General features: G+C 39.4%; 1 protein-coding gene across 6 annotated transcripts in view; it reads right to left on the reverse strand.

Moving 5' to 3' along the window:
• The window catches only part of LOC120900280 (ATP-binding cassette sub-family C member Sur), a 75,536-nt gene that overhangs the window by 48,206 nt on the left and 5,303 nt on the right, over nucleotides 1–22,027 (reverse strand). For 4 of the 6 annotated variants that reach the window (XM_040307071.1, XM_040307067.1, XM_040307065.1 and 1 more), the window contains exons 2-5: nucleotides 20,227–21,041; nucleotides 13,497–13,816; nucleotides 8,838–9,055; nucleotides 464–694 (exon numbers count right to left, since the gene is read on the reverse strand). In XM_040307071.1, coding sequence (XP_040163005.1) covers nucleotides 464–694; nucleotides 8,838–9,055; nucleotides 13,497–13,816; nucleotides 20,227–20,453 — 996 coding nt within the window. In that variant the 5' untranslated portion in view covers nucleotides 20,454–21,041. Of the gene's footprint in view, nucleotides 1–463; nucleotides 695–8,837; nucleotides 9,056–13,496; nucleotides 13,817–20,226; nucleotides 21,057–21,227; nucleotides 21,393–22,027 lie in introns of all 6 variants that reach the window. The other 2 variants (XM_040307066.1, XM_040307068.1) reach the window with 2 other exon arrangements.

The raw sequence follows: 22,027 nt of genomic DNA on the forward strand, positions 1-22,027 counted from the left end.
CTTTTGAGCAAGTTGCGGTAGCTAGTTTGGTGAGTGAAAAATCTGTCTCCTTCTCTCCTTCGTTTTCTCACACACATACATTCCCGCTCGTGTTCAAATACGTCCTGCACGCACAATACTTGATTTATGGTCGACACGCCACTAGATGAAACTCTCGCTTCCCGCATACCATAAGAGCCCTAAAACCCCTTTCACACACTCTTCCGTACAAAGTCAAAGTCACCATCAAAGCTTTCGACCGACGGTTTCCTTTTTCTGTGCTCGAGCTCGTCAATAAAATCCTGCTCCCAATCTTGTCTGGACGACTGGACGCTGGAAATTTCAGAATATGCAAAAAAACTAAGACCAAAATTCCTACCGTAAACTGAAAACTATCGTCCCTTTGCCTTTGGTTCCAATTGCTGGAATCCGTCCGTTTCCTGCCCACCAGCGAGCATAAGCGTCCGCTCTGCGGCAAACTTACCTTGTAGCTTTGATAAATGAACAGAAACTGATCGTAGTGATAGCGACTGGTGTCCTTCTCATGCAGGTTGCCTAGATCCTCCAGCTCGAGCGGCTCCCGGTAGCCGCGCCACAGCAGCGGCACGATCCAGTGGAAAGTGACTTTCGACAGGAACGGCGAGTGAGGCGTCTTGTAGCCGAGCTTTTTCTCGCTCGACATTATCGACGAAACGTGCCGGCGTCCGGTGTTTTGCTGATGGTATGCGATGGTAGCGATGAAGATGTAAAAACAAAAGGACGTTAGAAAGTAGAAACAAAACAAACGTAAAGGAAAGAAAGAAAGGAAGAACGAGAAAAAGAAATAGAAAGAAAAAAGTTAACAGGAATTTTCTCTTTTCGTAACAAGTATGAGACCCGGGCCAGTGAACTGAACAAGAAAAAGGAAAATTCGACACATTTCACCGTTCGTCAAGAAAAATGAGTCCAAAATGGAACCAACGTTCATCGCTGAAAGGACGAAATAGAGTTATTAAAGTCGAAATCGATAGCATGATTAATAGGAACCCTACTTCGTCTGCTATCGAATGACGATCATCAATCGACGGACCGGATGTGGGACAGGGGCAGAATTTGCGGGACCCATTTCGGGCTGTCATCTTTTTGCCCTACCGCAATGTCAAAGGTTCTTCAGCAACCTTCGTTGTTTTTTTTCTAGCCTTCCCATTTGTCCCGCATGTGATGAAAGAGGAATGTTGATGGTTGGCACTCACATAATTTATTTGAAGGTGTTTTTTTCCTCACAAACTTTTATAAACCACTCGTATATACGTTTGACTGCCACAAAAAAGGTCACACGAAAAAAGAGCTTTAAAACTCTAATGTGTAAAAGCTCTTTGCTTCTTCCCCCCCTCTTGAACTATTAATCATCCGATGAAATACCCATTTTCGGGTTAGAGCTTAGAGTTGACTTCCACGTACAAATTCATCATTTAAATCCTTTCTGCTCGAAATAACCGTTTTGTTGTGGGTTTCTTTCCTACTTTTGCACCGGAAAATCCCGGACAAAATAGAAACATCGCTCCTCTCTGGCCTTTCCCATCATCGAAGGATATAATACAGGAGGAAGGGGGGTTTCTTCTCTTTCCTCGGATAATCGAAAACGATTCCTTCTCTTCCCGGATTTTCTGCACACATATCGTCTCCCGTTTTCTCCACCTGATACTCGATCAAATCAGCATCGATAATTTATTCATGACGTTTCACCTCGTTAGCACCAGGGACCCGGGTAACACTGGGTGGCTCGCTTTCTTCTTTTGGCTTACGTAAACGATGAGAACGTCGTCTTGGCGAAACGGGGCAGAACAGCAGCCATTCTGCCAAGCAAGCTTCTAAGAAAGTAGCAGCAGCAGATTTTGATGATTAATAAATATGGCATTAATTTTACCAGCACGTCGGAAAGCTTGTGCTGTGCTTTAGCCGATCATTGCTGCCCGGTCCCGTGGGAGCATATCCTAAACAAAAGTCGGTCGTAGTATGTATGTGGTGAATTGATTTTGCAAAATCGTGCGCAACGTAATTGGATGTTTATGTTGCATGGTTGTGTAGCAGTGTTAATTGAGCAAAAGGTGAGTATAATATTGGTAGAATTTATACAATGGTTGCTTCTTAAATATGTATATTATTTGTTTTTTTCTTCATATCTCTATGTAAGGTATGTCCTAAGCAATTTTTAGTTTAAAGTATTAATGGACAAAATTATACGAATGAATGATTTAAGTTTATTATATTAATAATAAAACTTTTCATAGTATCATAATCTATAAGGTAAAAAATATTCTAAGAAATACTGCCGAAGCTCTCTCCTAAATAATTATATTATTAATAATGGTCCGTTCAGCTCGTTAGTGTGAAATATATTTTTTTATTATTTTTAAATATTAATTTCAAATGAATTCAACTTAAAAGCAAATCCAGTATTTATTAAACCGTACTTGTTTCTTTTCCATTGAAAACATATATTACATTTGCTTTTAATTTGACACAAACCATCCGAATACAACACACCGACCCAGACCCGAGCGACATGTTGACAAAAAAGTCACTAAAAAAATAAAAACAAAATTAGAAGAAACAGCAATTATTCTCAGTATATCATTCATAACATCACTTTGCTCCACTTTTTTTTGTAAAAAAAATTCCATCCGTCCATGTAATGCCACCCGCAAAGTTTATGTAAATCCGGTCTTCTTCTACCGCATCAAACCATGCATACAAAAAGCTTCTTTTTGTAAATTCTCATTCTAAAATTTTCATCAACATCACGAGGTGGAAAAAACTGGAAAAACACCCCCAGTCGTGTGTGAATGTACGTGTGTGTCACCACCAGCACCAAAGGAAACACGCATGTGAAAACTTGCGACCGGAACCGGCTAACCAGATTATCGACGACATAAAACATACCTCTGCCACTGCCTTCCACTCCTCCTTCCTTTCCCACTCCCCCCTAGATGAGTCCTCCATTTTGATCCGTTTCCGTTTCAGTGGAACGCTCAATTACAAACGCTTACGGGTGAAAAATTTCATCACGCATTTGCCGACACATTTGTCAACATTTTGCGAACGGTTTCAGGGTAATTGCGGTACCATTTGCTGTCTTTTGCTTTCCATCTTTCGCTTTCGCTCTCTCCTTCTCACTCCCTCTCGCTTTCCCCATACCCTTACTTACTACAAACATGAACCGTGGCGCTCGATAAAACAAGCATTGATTTATGCTGTTAATATATCGATATTTCATCTAGCGATAGCAGGTTATTTTTTTCTGCAAAGCTTCGCTTCAATCCCATTTCATAGCCGGTACGCAAGTTAGTTTACGCATATTCATACCGCTGGGATGGGTTTGCCCCGTCCCATTGTTCTGTGCTCGCTTTGAATTTAAAAAAAACGTGTTTGTCATACTGAGAACCAAACCGCTGTTGTGCTATGCTGTGCTGTCATCCACCATGCGTGTCTTCTTTTCTCAACCACATCGATCTCTGCACACAGTGCCATTTGCATACAATCAAAAGCCAATGCCGCGCGCACACACACCCGCACATCCCCTTCCCAGTGAGGCTTCATCAACATGACCGTGAAATGTTTGTAACGCGCGGTTTGAGGCGGATTTTTTGTTGGGTGGAATCGATTTTACAGCAACCGCAACAAAAACCGCAAGGTTTATGCAAACGCACCAGAACGTGTACCGACCGATTTGTTTATGTTTTCTGTCACACGCCCTTCTGCTGATTGACTGGCTACGAGGCAAAAGGGCCGCCAGTGCTCGTGTGAGGATACTGTGCTACTGTTGTTACATGTGTCGGGTGAACATTTTGCAAACATTACCCCCGCATCCCACACCCAACGATCAGATCAGTGGAAAGGGCCCATTTTTGATAGCTTACGGCTTGCTTGGAGAATAGCTGTTTATGTATGCAAGTTTGTAGATGGCCAGTGTGTCTAGTTGCCACTAATTGCTCAAAGGGCGCTGATTATTATGCAACCGTAGTGCAGCAACGTGACGCAAAATGCGCAAATAATAATAAGCACTGGAAAGGACAATCTGTGTTTCGATCAGTTAATGGGTGAAATAATTCTAAGAAAAGTGTCCACCAGCTACATCACTTATTTATTATTCACACCGTTAAGACAACAACAACCTCCGCCATCTTTTGAAACCTCTAAATTCTTCCTTCAAGATGCATGCTTCTTGGCCCTGATAAAAGACCTTCCGAGAGTGGCCAAAGAGCAAAGGGGGCCTCGAAAAGCCTGGCAAAACTTGCTAACGAACACAAACTTTCCTCTTCCACTTGACAGGCAGGGTAAAGTTTGGCCACTAACGAGAAAGAGCTGCCGGAGTCTTTCCTTACCTTGCAGCTTGGCCGTTACTTGCTTCCACAGAACACACGGCTGCCGCATTTCTTGAGTAATTTTGTTTATTAAATTTAATTAAAAAATAAACAAAACGAAAATCAAAAACTTCCGCACACTCTAAGCGAGCTAAACTAAACGTGTACATAGTAGTGTTCTTTAGTGCTTTGCGTCGGCAACAGTAGTGTTTTTAAGCAGCAAACTCTTTTTAAGCCACATCATTGCTGCCGTGCTACGTGGACGGCATACTTTCAGGCGTTTAGCTCAGCGCGTACCGTTCTCGAAAGGAAAGAAGCCCCACGACCGTCCCGGCTACAGCCAAACTAAACTTGTGCGTAAGGTAAATAATATCAATCACCGTTCTAAGTGGAAATCTTTCCCACTTGAAGCGAAGCGGATAAGCTTTCCCACCTTGCAAAAGCTTCGCCCCAGTGAGAAATGGGACGATAAACACGTTACATCATTTCGGTTTATAATTCCTTCTGCCATCATCTACCTGGCAGCCACAGCAGCATCCCAGAACGAACGACAATTCTAACACTCTGTGCACCAACAACATCCACTTCAGTGAGATAGCTAGCCGGTAATTCAGTTAATCCCTGCCGAAAATTACTACACCAACTAATTGTGCTCCATTATGGGGAACTATTGCCCCAGCACACCCGAGCAGATCGGATGGAAAGTTACAGAAACAGGCAAACTGTCGTGACATTGCTGGTGCAAACTTTACTCGCTCCTTCTCCCTGTGTGTTGTGCGCTGCTGGATTCGCTGTCGTCGTGTCCCAGTGTAGTTTTGCCGCTCGAATGGCAAGAAGCGAATGGGAGCGCAACGTGCAAACTTTTTATGTACGCCAATCTAATTATAATTATGAACTAAATTTTACTCCCCTTTCGTATACACACACCATTGACCGTGCGTCCCTGCGAACAGCAAGGGCTGTACGTTTAAGCGGTCAGCGAACACATGAAATTTAAACTGTCCACCGGGAACGGGATGGAAAATAGGGCTCGAACATGCAGTAATGTTACAGGTTTGCGGCACAGCGCTTCACAGTCGTTGCGTGCATTTTGCGAGGGGAACTTCCCCAATAGGGCGTTGGAAGGCTGCTGATAGTCCCCAAAACTCCCCGTTAACTAGTGCACGTGTTTTTCTCACCTACACCAAGCGGCACTAAACCGGCCACTACCTTCCCAAAACCCTCCTCCCGAAAAGCGATCTCCTATTTTCCCACGCTACGATACAACGGGGAATCGAACTGTGAAGTTTCAGAAAATGCTCAACAGTTCAGGGAATGTGTCAGGCGGAGGTTCATTTCTACACGAAACAGCATCAGCTCAAACTCGTGCCTGGAATGTTAGACGCACACGCCGTCGGGTGAGCGATGAAAATGTGCCCGATTGCATACTGACGGTGTGACCGCACGGACCTGTCACACAGCACGACGGTACACAGATCAGCAGTGTTGGTGGTATGAAAAAATACTCTTCCTCACTCACTCCTTCCAATGCTTCGTTCCCAAAACGAGGGATTTTCCACCACCGTAATGGTATGCACCGTGCAATGTTTACTTTGATGCTGTGTTGGGGGAGATCTTTTTTTCCCTGCTCTTTTTCCAGCAACACACTGTGGCGTGTCGAAACAAATGCATACTATGATGGTGTCACTGAGCTTTCGGTAGAAAATAGCACAAACACGTAGAAAAAGAAACAGAGCGAGCGAGAGAGGGAGAAAGAGATAAAGAGAGATCATGGCACACTCAGCACGGAAAAAAGTTCGCTGTTCCGAGTAATAAGCAAAGCGAAAAATGCGCCATACCAAACCACACCAAACCCCTTTCCAGCGCCAACAACCCGAACCATCAACCAAGGATGGAACGCGCTGGCCGTTGTCTAGACCACCGCGTGAGCGCTGTCAGAACGATATAAATTCCACGAAATTTATGACATTTTCTATACCCGGTGCAGTGCACTTTTCCCGACCTCTTTGGACTCCCTTTGCTCCCCACAACTGCCCTCCCTATGCACGTTCCAATTTGCATGGTGACTGGCGAGAATGGAAGGAAAGGGGGAAACAACAATTTCCAAAAGGGCTCTGTACGCTTCATACAAAATAAAAAAAAAAAACAAAACAAATTATGCTAAATGTATGCTAATTGTCCTGCAGCACAAAGATGGACAAACGTACCAGTGAGTCAGATAAAGGCAGTGGGGCACGTGTTTTTGTTTTGTGCACACCCAACAACAATCCAGTTGTTGGTTTAATTCGTGGCCCATGGCCCGATCACGTTGCAGACGGGTGAATCGCTTGTTTTATTGTTGTGTAGTGGTAATATTTAAAGCACACCGTTTGGGGGTGGCAACGGAATTTTGCATTTACCTTTTGGTGTACACTAAATTAAATACCAACTACCAATGCACCTGTTAATTATTGCCATTAATTGCAGCCGTGCTTTACCATCCTATCGGATGATTGCATGTGCTCCACAGAGTAAGAAAGGCATAACCGGCACTGAATTATTTGGTGTCAACCCCTTTTCTAATCGATCGTAGTGTAAAAGAATGATGTACCTGCATGTGTGCTAGTGTTTGCATTTTAATCCCTCGGTATGGCGTGTGCTCTTGCCATACAAGCAAGCGACAAAAACGGTGGCAATTTCGTTAAACTGTTTAGGTGTCAATGCAACAGCCACACAAATGTTTAAGCCGATTATGTTTAACTTTGAACGATAAGCTGCTTAACTCTTTTTTAAGCTTAAAGGGTTAAGTGAAGGTGTTAAGCATTCTTTATCTGGGCTATTTTGATTCATAATCTCATTTCGCGGACCATAATTATGATGAGTATTTTTTTATGAATGTTGCTGTTGATAGCTATTTGTAAATTTCAAAGCTTTTATTTCACAAAGCAGTATTATCCAGCACAATCGTTTCGAATTCGATCTTATTAATTTTTTTGATTCCAAACGCGAAGAAAAAGTAAAAAAGCATTGTTGATACAAAGTTATTCGATTGCCAAATGAAATTGAAATTATGAAATCGTTAAATCGTTTTGAATTGTTGGATGAAATACGTAGTTATCATGAAATATTATAAGCAAAAATAAAATATAAAATTAACAACTACGCCGTTTACTTGTAAGTAAATAGAAAAAGTTCCAAAACAATAAAGTAAAGATCTACAGCTTAGAGCGATATTCATTCACAATAAAAACAAATTACAGAAGTTAGAAAACTAAATCACATATGCAACTTAGAGAAACTCGCTAGGGAGACATTTATCTCGAAGGGACAACATGAAAGGAATATGACAGTCAAAATCTTAACAACAATTCAAACATTTGTAAATCCCTCCCGTGTTACAGTCATCATCGCGCACGTATTAATCACATGCTCGTCGTGAGTTCAAGTCTGGGATGGACCGTTCCCGCGTAGCCAAACCTAATTATTCAGCTGCATGATGCTACATACATATGCCTTGAATGCCTGTTTCGGCTGCCGCGTAGGTCGTTTCGCCTGATAGTAGACAACTAATTGACTAATAAATAGAAGTCTAATTGGTAATTATGAAGATTTCGGTTTTAACGATATTTGAGCTTAAAGATGATACTTTTAAAAATTCGCCGTTGAACTATTGAACTAACGAACAATTAAATTCTAATCCGATACTTTCGTCCATCTCAAACCTGTGCTGGGGTAATAGGTAGGACTTATCATCATCATTTCCATATTTATCATAATTTTCAAATTTTGTGAAATAAGTGTCACCGATAATAATAATAATAACAATAATAATAATAATAAAAATTTCATAATAATATTAACAATAACAATAATAATAAATATAGTCAAACTGATGAAAAAATCCAAACTATACCAAACATGCTGTTTTATACCCTTAAGAAACATTTGATAGCTGTTGAAAAACTGTGAATAATAATGTTCACGTTAGAAACTGGCTCGGAACTGTTTGTTTAGTGATGTCATACCGAAATTCAGAGAAATAGAGCTTCAGTTCGATTTTCGATTGCTCTATTTGAATGTTTATCATTCTTTCTTAATAACTGAAACCCCATAAACAATCCTACCTGATCCATTTGAAAGAAAAAGCTTTTATAACCAAACCCCCAACAAAAAAACCTATCCAAAATGGAAAACAATCATGTACCAACACGAATCGACAAACATACGAAAAAGTTGTATCTCCATCAGAACGAAAGCCCCCGAACCATAACCGTGCAACCATTTTCCTCTCTTGTTGATAAATGCATGGATCAAGAACGAAGGCGCCGCAGCACCTAAACGTTGAACCGAAATGAATTCACGTCCACCACTACAGCAAAGTCCACCGCCACCGCTCAAAAGTGCGAATCTTCTACGCAACCCATCCAGCGAAACCTGACGACAGACGGAAAAGCCCCAGCGAAACACAGACCACGGGAGGAAACCAAACCAAACCGTCGAAACCAAACCTAAAAAAAACCCCGATTGCCCTCTTACCTCAGTGTACAGCGTGAAACCATCGATGGCGGTGAGTGCGGTCGCAGCGAGTGCACCGGCCAGCGTCAGGAAGAGTTCTGGCGTGCCAAGGATGCTGCCACCCGGTGCGGAGCTGCCCGGTCGGCTGGCAGTGTCCGTGACATCGTTGATATATTTAAATTTGCACCAGCGCACTATCGACTGGGCGCCTTCGGCCGCCAGCACCGCGTATAATAGTCCTGCAGGGATAATAAATAAAAAAGCTGAGCGTACGTTTGTGTGCACATGTGTATGTGTGTGGTGGTGTCAGTGTCCCTCAGAATAGCCATCTGTCCTGGGGTCCCCTTACAGCCTACCCATAATAATGTGTGCGACGGATACTCTTCCTCTCTCGCTCCTCATCTCTGTCTTTGCATGTTAAAATATTCTTTATGAGAACGACAAAGAGAGAGAGAATGAGAGAGAGAGAGTGAAAGTAAAGCACAAAAAGCGTAAGAGCCAAGCAAGACATGCGAAGAGCGATGGATCTAGCACCTACGGGGCACTCACACACTCCAGACACAATAACGACCGATCGGGTGCGTGTCTGTGTGCGCGCTAGTGTGAAAGGGTTTTTGGAGTGCCAAAAAAAATCATCCCCAACAGACACGCCAGCATGCTCGGTACGTTTCCCTCGCAAAAGGACACGGAAAGGACACGCCGTACAAAGCGACAATATTTCGTACCATTGGATAATGCGTGACTGCTTACTCGCACCATAAATAGTCACGGGACGTACGGGAAGAGCCGGGATCGTACACCGGTGGGGTGGGGCGTAATATCATGCGACATGACGCATCGTACCGACACCAGGCCTAGAATGCTGACCCACAAAACGCGAGGCAGCAGAACAAGATGTGAGAGCGTTTGGAGCGGCCGGACGGTGGGGCGGTGTGCACCCTTTTGGGGTGCATAATTTATGGACATGCTTCAGATTGAAAATTTATTTGGCGATGTAAATAACTTATTACTGTAGTCAACTCGGTGTGTGTGCGGCCACTTGTGCCTTTTGCCTCAGCCCCTCATCCGGGTTTGCCACTGTGCGTCAACCGACCGGTGCAAGATACGAGGAGTGGAAGGTTTGGGATCCTCCTTCTAGTGCTCCGGTGGGAATAACGGGCGTGTGTGTCACTTGTGGGATTTATTCCCGCCCTCTCACTCCCTCTCCCTCTCTCACGCTCTCTCTCTCTCTCCCTCTCTCTCTCTCCCTTGCACTTCCATGAGCGACCGCCAGCGAGAGGGATGGTTTCGCACAATAAAGCTATCACAACCTGTGTCCTCCGATGAGGATCCTTCGGCGATGGTGGTTGATTGTGTTTATAGTGTGCACCAATTTATGAGCTTTTCCTATTGTTTTCAAACCGCTATCGGGTATTGGGAAAAGGGGACCCGTTCCAACTGGACCGAAACTGGACCGTAGCGAGCATACGCAACGTTCATTTGAGGTTGAGAGGGATATGTATTGGGGAGAGGTACTGGCGGACAGTTTCGGGTGCTCTAGAACACGTGTAAATAGGTTGCGTAGGGTCAGTGCAGTTTACAAAGCGGAGAAAAAAATGGAAGAGAACGAAGGTAATTTAGCACGTTTAGTAACTGGGTTTATTGGTTCAATAGGGTGGTTAGATCGTTACTTCATTCATTATACTATTCAATGTATCTGTTTTAGGGGCTATCCAAAGCGAAAAGGAAAAAAAATGTTTAAAAAAAACCCACTCTCCTCTTCTCCCGTATCGAAGTGTATCATTGTGTTGGAAATATACCATTCTCTGAACTATTTAACGTATTTATAAAAATTTGCAATGAAATTAAATTTTAATAAATGCATAAATGTATTACAAATTTGGAACAAATTATTAACGTTACATAACAAAGCTTGGAACATCTGTTCTCCTCAATACATTAAAGCATAAAATTAAAAAAAGTTCCCATTCTCCCTACGACTAATTACGTAGTTTATGGATGGTCCCTTTTGAATGGTTTTCAATTTCATCAATGACTTTATGTTAAAATGACATTCTCTCTATAGCTATATCATTTGTTTCTAAAGTTTATTAATCAAATAACAAAACATACCCATAAAAGCCGCCATTGTTTAAATATCATCATTTTTTGTTAGTTTCATTAAAGTCTCAAAATTAATGTATTTTAAAGTTTAATGTTTAGTAAAAGTTTGAACAATGTTCACTAATTTCTTCCTATAGTTACCATGCATTTTTAATAAGATTGAAGTATGAGAAAAATACGATACAATGGTACAGTCACCTTTACGCACGACCTAACAATATGCCCGTCATGGGTTCAAATGCCGTACAAAACGAACTCCCATACGCAGCAACGCCGTAGCATAATACAGCAACATGTCGCAGATAATGAAGCTTATTAAGGGCTTAGGCAGACTTAGACCGATAACGGTTGTTGCGACAAATAAAAAGAAGAATTTTGTTTTGTTATATTGGTTTCAACTGACTGGTGAATTTCAGACTGTTGAGTGTGACTGTGTTCTGTTAAGTAATTGTATAATCATGGAGTAATTTAGATTTTGGTATTCATTATATACCAAATAATTTTGGTAGTCATTAGGATTGTTTTTGGACACAGAACTGTTCTTAAGGAAATGTAAATATGAATGAAAAACAATGACACATTTATCACAAAACGCCCAATATATAAATCAATTAATCAACCACATTCACGCTCCTTGATCATACAATGTAGATACAGTGGCCGGCAATATAAAGTGGCCACTACTTACAATTTTACATTTTTTCTATGTATTCCGTGAAAAATGAAGTTATTGTACTGCTTTATTTTTTGAAACATTGTTCACGATATGTTTAAGAATGCGCAGTACCATAGCATGACAAAAATGAGAAGTTTGCTTCAAGAAAAAATATGTTTTCCAAAATTGATCAAAATCACTGTGCCAAAATAAAGTGCCCACTTTATTCATTCTACAGAAAATATTTTTCTAAACAAATATAACATCAAACATATAGTTTATATGCGTTCCTCTCGCATTCTTTACATGTTCGAGGATCTTTGACTTTATTTTTTTTTATTTGCACATATTTGGCATTTGTTCTTCTTAGGAGTATTTCAGAGCTTTAACATATTTTGTTATTCCTAATCACGTCATTCTCACCACATTTGCATCAAAATTTGCACACGAAATCTCGATAGGATTAAAGTTAAGACTAAGTGGGAGCCATTTAAGAAGTTTTATTCGATTTGATTGAAAAAAAAAATAAAAAATTCTTCGTGTATAACTTGAGTCGTCTTCCTGTTGTAACATAAATTTATTTACTAACTCCGTAGTTTTCACAGAAAACAGATACATTCACACAGGATGCTTATATAGGTATAAGCTTTCATTATGCCGTCGATTCATACCATGCTACCCACTTCTCGCATAGAAAGTCCCTCCCTGGTCATCACATTGTACACTTCATACATATAGGTTTGTTGGATCGCGTCTACTTATTTTTGAACATCAGTTCTAATTTGGACTCATCTGTCCAAATTCCAGTTTTTCATCAATCTAACGATATATCTGCATGTTCTTGATCATATTGAAGCCAATTGGCTTTGTTAGATTGCTGTAGCTCGAGCGAGGAAGTTGAAGGACGCCACATCTAACGGGCAGTAAATTACGAAAATTGCAATGTGATAGCTAGGGGGTGTTTATCTTTAGAAGTAGCGTAAAAACTGGTGTGAATCGAAAGTACAACTATGGCTGATACCTTTTTTAACATTCTTCATCAATACTTTGGGATATTTCTTTTAAAAAAATGGGGTTTGAAAACTAAAAACATGTTCCTACAAGCTAGCATCTCAACACACACAATCAATACATAAAACATTTCTCTATTAGTATCGTATGAAACACCTTGCATGTCCTCCATGAAGTCTAAATCTTGGTTCCATCGAGAATTTGAGGCAGATTCTATGTGCGAAGGTGGATAAAACTGGTGCCACAAACAAAAAAATTTAAATTTAAAGCTCTTGATAACGCTTGAGAAGAACCATATGCAAAAACTAGATGCAGAACTAGATAAACCTTTAAAAAATAGAAAAAAATACGCCAAAGATCCTCGAACATGTAAAGAATGCAAGAAAAACGCATATAAATTATAAGTTTGGTGTTATATTTGTTCAGAAAAATATTTTCTGTAGAATGAATAAAGTGGGCACTTTATTTTGGCACAGTGATTTTGATCAATTTTGGAAAACATATTTTTTCTTGAAGCTAACTTCTCATTTTTGCCATGTTATGGTACTGCGCATTCTTAAGCATATCACGAACAATGTTTCAAAAAATAAAGCAGTACAATAACTTCATTTTTCACTGAAAAAATGGAAAAAATGTAAAATTGTAAGTAGTGGCCACTTTATATTGCCGGCCACTGTAGGAGCTAACTAACTTCATTATTACTACCACACCGCTCCTTACCACCAATATGCATTTGAATTTGCTTGCTGCGTCGGTCATATGCAAAAGCCCAATAAATAGCAATACTTCTAACCAGCAAGTAAGTAAACAAAAGCACCTAAAGCACTAAATCGACACACTTACCCTTTACGCCCCAAACTAGCACACGCCCAACGTAAATGCCCGAATCTCTAAACCATTGCACTACTTACCACATTTATCTCGTCGCTCGATAGCCCGTACGACGCACGCCACACCAACCAGGGCCAACAAGGCGATCCAGGCCGCTCCCAGCCCAACGGTAACCGTTTTCCAGACGACCGCATCGCCATCGAACGGTGCCCGGTCCGTCGTAAACGCTTCCGATTGAGTGGAGTGCACTTCCGGGCGCTTCGTTCCGGTGCAGTCGGTTCGTACGCGTCCCAACCGATCGACGGCCAGCCACTGGTGGCCAATTTCGCCGATGCCGACGAGCAGTGCCACCAGCAGTACGATTGACCGCAAATTATGCAAAGCCAGCAGATTATGGCGCCTGGAAAATGGAGAACGCATAAGACGTATGAAGCGGTACTGGGGAGGGGTAAGGATGGAATGCATATTTGCACATTTGCACATAGCCCATTTGGATGGTTGCCGTTGCGTGGCAAGGACCGAGGTTCGACGAATACGAGCAGGATCATTTCGACCTAAAGATTGCTTTCCGCTCAATGCCCGTAAAATAAGCAAAAGGCTAAAGACAGTGAAGATAGACACAACTTGCTTGTGGCAATAATAATGAGGGCGAGAAACTTGTGTCTGATGAATTGATGAAATAGCGAGTTAAATTTAAGACGCCAATGCAAATCTCCAAAGCCATCATCTGTTTAAGGAAGGTGATTGTTTTTTACCTCTCGAGTTATTATGTGCAAATTTTAAGCAGGACTATCGAAATAATAAAGAATCAATCGTTTCCTCGGTTATACGTATTATTATTTTTGTTTGAAATGCATGAAAAAAATAATTCAGCTTTACATATAAAATGTTCAGAAAAGATTGGTATTTAATTGCTAATGGTTGGCAAATTGTATATAGCAATTTGAATTATATGTTCACGATGACAACAACATGCCCATCATGGGTTCAAGCCTCGAATGGAACGGGCCCCCATACATAGGACTGTCTATTCTGCCATGGGTAAATATATAAGTAACTAAAAGCCGAGCCCACTAGTGGTATAGGCAGGCCAAAGAAAAACGCGACGCCGACTTGGTTTAGAGTGTTTCGAGGAGTAAAGAAAGCACAATACAAATTACAGTCAGAATTTAATAGTTGAACGCTGTTCCGTGGTTTCCAAAAAAAAAAAATACGTAACAAATTTTTGGCGAGCTTTTTTCCAAATATACGTTTTAGATGCAGAACAAAAGAAAGGGACAAACGCAAGGTGGAATGTATAATGAGGTGTAGTTATAGCGCTTTTGGCGATCCCCCCCTGGGCTCCGATTTTGACAGATGGTTTTCCGCTTGTAGATGTATTGATGGATTTTTTACGTTTTGCATGGTCAATATTTGGTGGAGATCAATTTGGATGAATAGTTTAGTTTATTAGAACACAGCCCGTGATTTCCAATGAAAATTTTCCTAGGAGAACTTGAAACGCTCGCCAAACGCGGAAAACTAACTGTCAGTTTTCTTCGTCGATTCTTCTTCCACCTAGCTGTCAAAACGGGCTTATAACTTGACCTGATATCTTTACGGTCCTTGGACAAACGTATTTGTTTGAGTTTGTATTTTTACCCAGTGATCGAGTTTCGCAACATAACGATCAAAGTAAGCCATACTTTTGCGTGAAACCGTGAACGGTTTGACAAGACAAAAGCTTCAGTGTCACCAACGTTGTCGCAGAATTTTTGTTTTTTTTTTTTGTCGACTAGAAGCAGTATATCGGTAAAAAACTATTTGTGGCATCACTATTATAAAATTCTAGGCAAGGCTGATCAGCGTTACTTTCCAGCGGTAGCTTGGATGATTTTTGTTTAGTTTACATCCATACAATGGCAACCACATCGACTGTAGAAAACGCAACGCCGACTTAGTTTTTAGTGTTTTGAAAGGTATGGAGAAAAATGATACAAATTACAGTCAGAATTGAATAATTGAACTTTTTTCCGTGGTCTTTTTCTATGCATGGGCCTAATTTTTGGTTTAAACAAAGCTAAAGAATGTCTTCTACTACATGTAAGTAAAATGTTCCAATCAGTGGTCCAAAGAACTGGATCCGGATGTATGAAAACGTTGCGAAAACATTTATACGAAAAAGTAACTGAAACAAATAACCTTCTTTTAGGAGTAACAGGACATGCCGGTCTATACAGGCTTTCGATACTTAGTACCACTTAGCCGGATAGTTAATCCTTGATTAGGGCGACGGTCCATGGGACGGGCATGTTATTAAAATGTCCGAGTTGACGATAATACCGCGGGACCCCTCGATGCAACAAGAGATAAAAATAGGAAAATTGGACTGGGTGGTTCGATTAGTGAATCAGATTCAGGTACTATTCAGGTCCCGAAATATATAAGGAAGCAGTATCTGGGCTAGGAATCAGGATCTGTTCCATGACAGACATAGAATCTTAATCATTTCAAGGATCAGTAAGGGGTTCTGTTCCAGTACCGAAATGTATATGTTGCAGGATCTGCATGGAGTCAGGATCAGTTCCAGGACCGTTATGGGTTCAGTGTAGGTTCTGGTGTGGGTTTGGGATCAATTCCAAGGCCGGTACGGTTTTTGGAGCTGTTATACCGATATATATACAATTTAAGTACCGGTAGGGTAAAAATATCAATGTAAGGGTACAAATGTACTTTAATAGATTTAAAGTGTCAGGAAGGTGAATTTATGAATATTTTAACAGAAAGCAATGGGAATATGTTTTATCTTCGCAATCACAAGCATTTTAACCATCAAACACAACAAATTTACGAAAAAAAGTATATTTTTGTGACTGCTTCGTTGTACCTATAATGGTGGTATGGTTCCTATAGTCGTGGTATTGTGTTACTATCGTGTTGGTAAACAAAGATACCTAAAAACTGTGTATAATACACATGGAACTTAGTTTGAAGCTGTTTTCAAATGAATAGTAAGAATCACATCCATAATAATGTTTTCTTACATAATTTGATCGTAAAAATGTGTAAAGTGTGATTAGTGATGAAAATATTAACTAAAAAACTTTATAACTGTAGTCTTTAAAAACCAGTAAGAGTAAGCTTGATTCGAAGTCGGTTTTTCACTCAGTTGAATATACGAATTTTTGACTTTTTTGGTAAATTACTTACAGGAAACTCATTTCCGTTGCTTATTTTAGTGTAAACAATACGAAATGTTAACAATATCGCGGAAAAAATTTTCTAAATGTTCGATTTTTACTAATTTTATAATTATGACCACTATAGCAACATGCCTGTTTTTTGTACCTATAATGGCAGTATGGTAAAAAAAAAAAACAAATAAAAATGCGAAAATATGGTCAAAAGGCAATAAATATTAGTAAATCAATAACATTTCATGAAAGTTGTGTTAAAAAAAATAATAATTGCATTGTTATGTGGTCATTTAAAACATTGGCAAAAATATGAGTTTTGAAATCCTAAGGATTTTGGAAGAATGTTGACACATTTCACAAAATATGTTGTGTTTCTATCACTGCAATGGAATGGCCCAATTTAACTTTTATAGCCCTTTTTTAAAAGAACAGAGAACATTAAACAATGAAATAAATAACTTAATTGCTCTTAATAATCTTATTATCACATTTTAGAGCCATACCACCACTATTGGTACTACACCACTATAGGTACGTTTACCCTATAGGGTCAAGATATTTTTCAGATCCGGCATGGAAATGGGATCAACTTCCCGACCGGAATGGATCAGGATCAGTAAAAAGGATCAGTAAGGGGTCAGGATCAGTTCCACGATCAGGTTCATGACTAATTATAACACCTATACGGGAATGGAATCAGTTCCAGCACCAGAATAAGTTCTATAAAATTTCAGGTTTACATGGGTTCGGGATTAATGCATCATTTGGAATTAAAAACCACATGGAATTTGCGTTGTATTTTAAGAAATCCGTTGCCTGCAGGTTATTATATACCCCAGAAATTATCTTGCATAACCCTGTAACCGGGCCAAATTAACTAGTTTGATAAAAATCTATAAATCACGTAACATTCGTAGGAATAGAGAGAAATATTTTGAATCGTTACGTTTTGCCACATGGGAACCTATCAGTTATTCTAACCAAATTTGGCTCAATATCGATACGAAGTTTTTACGTAATAAAGATTTGAATCGCCCTGTTCTTCCGGAGGATCAAAATCATCATGCTCTTCCGTTCTACCTGGTTTATTGGACAGTTATCATGTACTACAATTATTTGCAGTAAACGACACTCGATAAACGCATATTCCTCCCAATTTGTCTGCTCTGGATGTTTTTTTTTTTAAATATTGATGTATTTTGATACATTGAAAGCTCTTTTTGAATTTAGTTAGTATTTTTCTAATAAACCATACAAATTTTTGTCATGTCAAACTTCTATTTGGATATCTGTTGACCCTTGAACCACTAGATTAAACTATATTCCATAAGATTTCGCTAGTCGCAAACTCGAGATATGCTATTGTACTTAGTCCCGTACGATAGCGTATGTATATCGGATAATTACTGTTATCCAAAAAAAGAACATTTTTACATTTTATTCAAAAACAATACTATTCAAAGACGAATAACCATTCAGGGGTAGAGAGGGAGAAAGAGTACGTAACAAATTGATACGCAGTCTACATTTGGTAATGATACAGGGAAAATGGGTTTGAATTTCTTCTATTTTTACGTTACGCATGTATAAATGATCCCTAATAGAAGTTTTTCTTTTTGTTTTTTCTATTAACTGGTATTTCTGTTTCTTCTTGCGGCAGATTTTATTTCTTTGTTAATTTTGCATTTTTTTCTATTTTTTATGGGAATGCAGTGTAAGATTAGATTACATAATAAATTCTCTTTACTCATTTACTCAATTTCCGTGATAATGAAATCAAATTCTAGTACTCACTTTACGCATTGAAACCATTTTTTAAATATTTCCCTTCCTAACGTTTCTGACAAAATTATAAAAACTTCTTCTGGTACATCACTAAATACTAAAAAAAATCGATAAATTGTCTTACAAACATACAAATTGTTTATATTCTGGTATGAACATTAAAACTGCCATTAGAATATTTGTTGTTACCGTTTGAAGCTTTTATTTTAATTAATAAAAAAAATCCAACAAAGTAAAACCAGCACAGAAGTTTCATTAAACATCTTAATTCGACTTTTTCATTTATTAGCTTGTTTTCTTCATAACAACAAATGTGTATGAAAAATACGAGTTTCTATAATTTCACTAAAATCTCATACGAAAAAACATGCAATTAAAAATCACATATTTTATAATTGGTACACAATCGTAATCAAATTAGTGAGTTTGAACTGCAATGCGTATTAACAAACGTATGACTGAATTGCATTGAAATTAAAAAAAGAACTACATTTCTATCGTACATATTAATTCCAATGAACATTCTTTTTAAATACAAATATGTTCGGGTATATTAAAATTTAGAATTCACTAACAATCGGTCTCAGCACAATTTTTCGATCGAAAAAAATCGATAGATCCGGCTGTCATTTTGGTGTCATTTGACACTCATTTCGCCGCCAAGGTGTTCATTTTACTGGTCTTTTTGAAAACTGGTATACCATGACACTCACGAGCAAAATGAACTATGCTACAAAAATTCGATCGTTCCGCTTTGTATGGGGAAAAATCCGCGACACATTGAGCTGCGGAAATTATCGAATATCAGAAAAATGCCATAAATCAAGGTTGATGTTTTTGAAAAACGTTGTGTAAAAGCAAGTTGGTAAATGTTTTGGTTCTTTTTCAATATTTTGGGTGAACATTTTTTTTTTAATTGTTTACCTGGGGGGCCAACTTCATGTAGGGGTATAAAAGAAATAGTTATACTGTCAGTTTTACGTGAGCGCCTATCGAATTTTTTCGATCGAAAAATTGTGCTGAGGCCGATACTGTCAGTTTTACTTGAGCGCCTATCGAATTTTTTCGATCGAAAAATTGTGCTGAGGCCGAATAACAAGATATTGAATTACAGTGGAGCGCCGTTTATCCGGGCTTCTCGGGACTTGACTTCGCTCGGATAAGCGAATAACACGGATAATGGGTCAAATGATATATTTTATCACCAATTTCTGGTTATTTTTTGGAAATTTTTCTTATTTTTTGATAAAAAATAACCCAGTTTTCATTAACTTCATGTTTTTCGAAAGACAATTTTTAAAATTTGCCATGAATTATAGTGTTTTTGTTATGACAATGTGCTCTTATAACCGCTTTTTCAAATATCCTCCTCATAACCCAATGTCACTTTAGTATTGAACTGTCATTTCTCAACAGCGCGGATAAACGGAAAAACGGATAAAAGTTACCCGGATAAACGACGCTCCACTGTATTTCAAATTAAATCGTATTCAAAAGACAAAACTAAAATTAGCAATTAATTTAAATGATACGCTCGCCTGCGCTCCAAATTCAAAACGCGCTCCTATTGCATAGGAAATAATCTACTTTTGCCTTTCCGTCAGACGCTATATAGGCGTTTAGTTTGTTCGAAACAATAATAAATCATAACAAAAAGGGGGTCCGCTTGCTTGAAGAGGGTACGTACAGTAGTAAAATGTGAAACAACCATCCACGGCCACTACATTCCCGGCAAAGCGTTCGGAAAAGCAGAACATTTACCACGAACTCTTTCCCGATTGTTTACTACCCCCTTCTAACCTCCTTCCATTTTCTCCCGCTTCGTCCCATGCGTTTAAGTAAATCTCACCTTTTCTCATACTTCACCACGATGTAACCGAGGGCGGAAAGGCAGCAGACCAACATCAGTCCACTCACCACCACATACGCCACGTTCGTGCGGTACAGTGACTGAACAACAACAACAGCTGCCGGCTGCAACCGATCGTGCCTGGACCCGACCATGGTCAGGAACGCGACCATTAGGGGCGAACTCACCCCCGCCTCATCACCATCCGCGACCCACTTGCAGACCATTTTTTGTTATGTACCTCCCGTTTTTTGTTCGGGATGAAATTTTCTTTACTTGTTATTATCACTACTTTTTATTCTTCTTTCAAGATGGTTAATTTTACACGCCCAAGGGCACACATTTACATCGTGCCGGATTCACTGGGAGCTGTGTGTGTGTCTGCGTGCGCATGCAAACAATTTCCATGACACTGTTATACTGAGGGGGCTGTCCCGCGTTGGACGTACTGCGCTGATCGACTGTACAACATTACCATCGAACGAGCACCATTTGTTGTGCGAGCACTGCTTTAGTAAACACTTTTTATGGGAAACACACCCACACACACACACTCAAAATGGCATTAGATTTACACTCTCGAGATAACTGCCATTGCTTTTGAAAAAACACTACACAGATTTGGGCAGATGATCTCACTGCTCTATCACGCTCACGGTCCTGTCACACACTAGCAATTGAATGTAAAGCATCATCCATGGCAAACCGATCACTTGAAACACGTAAAATCGCACACAAAATCACTTGTACGATCCCGCACGCCCCACAGCACGATCACGACTGAACCAGACTCGCACGATCGTAGACGGTTGATGCTGAAAAGAAAACAGCTGGACATTGCTTCATCGTTGGGGCGAGCGCACCACACCGCCCAAATAATAATCGCACGCATGCCCACCGAGGACGCGAACGATCGAGGGAATGTCGATCTTAGGGAAAATTTATCTGCACCCTCATGGTGGACCACCACCAGCACCGGGTGAGATGGAACACGTTCTCACCTCGCACTGCTCGTTCGAGCCAGTGAGTAGCCGGCACGCGCCATGGGCAGGCGTGCGTGCGTTTCAAATTTCACGATCACTCGAGCTGTCCTGCTGCAAGCTAGATCGAACTTCTTCTTTTGCTTGCGAGTAAGGAAGTAAATGTGGGATGACAGAGACATGATACTGAAATAACACAATTCGTGTAAATATGTGTCATTAGAGGTTGAAATTTTTGGCATTTCGTAGTTTAGTACAACACAAGGTTAAATAATGTGTTAACATTAAGTGGGAAAATATTATATATAATTTAAAAAAAACACATTAAAAGAAGCAATTTATTCCTTGAACTAGTTTTTTATGACCTGGAGATCCTACTTCTACTTGATTTTCTGAATAATGAATAATTTAGTTAAATTATTTAGGTTGAATGCAATGATGACAAAGTTACTCAATTTAAGTCGTTTAGCAAATACTGAAATCCGCACTGCTTTAAAATTGTTAAGCTTTTTTGGAAGTTTTACAATTATTCAAGTTAAAGTTCCTCAACTCAACCTCAAGTTTAAATAAAATAAAATCTTGTTTTGTCTCAGTGATGAGATTTTCCAGTATTGTACAGTGTCATCGCAAGCCTAGGTTTTGGTTGCTGTGCTATTTTTATATGTGCTGTAAAATGTAAAATGTATGTGCTATTTTTATAATGTTAGTAATAATATATTATTAATAATAAAAGAATAATAACAATTATTATTGTTATTATAACTTTAACTATTATTATAATTATTATTATCATTTTTAATTATTTTTATTATTATTATTAT

This window comes from Anopheles arabiensis, chromosome 3, assembly GCF_016920715.1.
Source record: "Anopheles arabiensis isolate DONGOLA chromosome 3, AaraD3, whole genome shotgun sequence".
NCBI lineage: Eukaryota > Metazoa > Arthropoda > Insecta > Diptera > Culicidae > Anopheles > Anopheles arabiensis.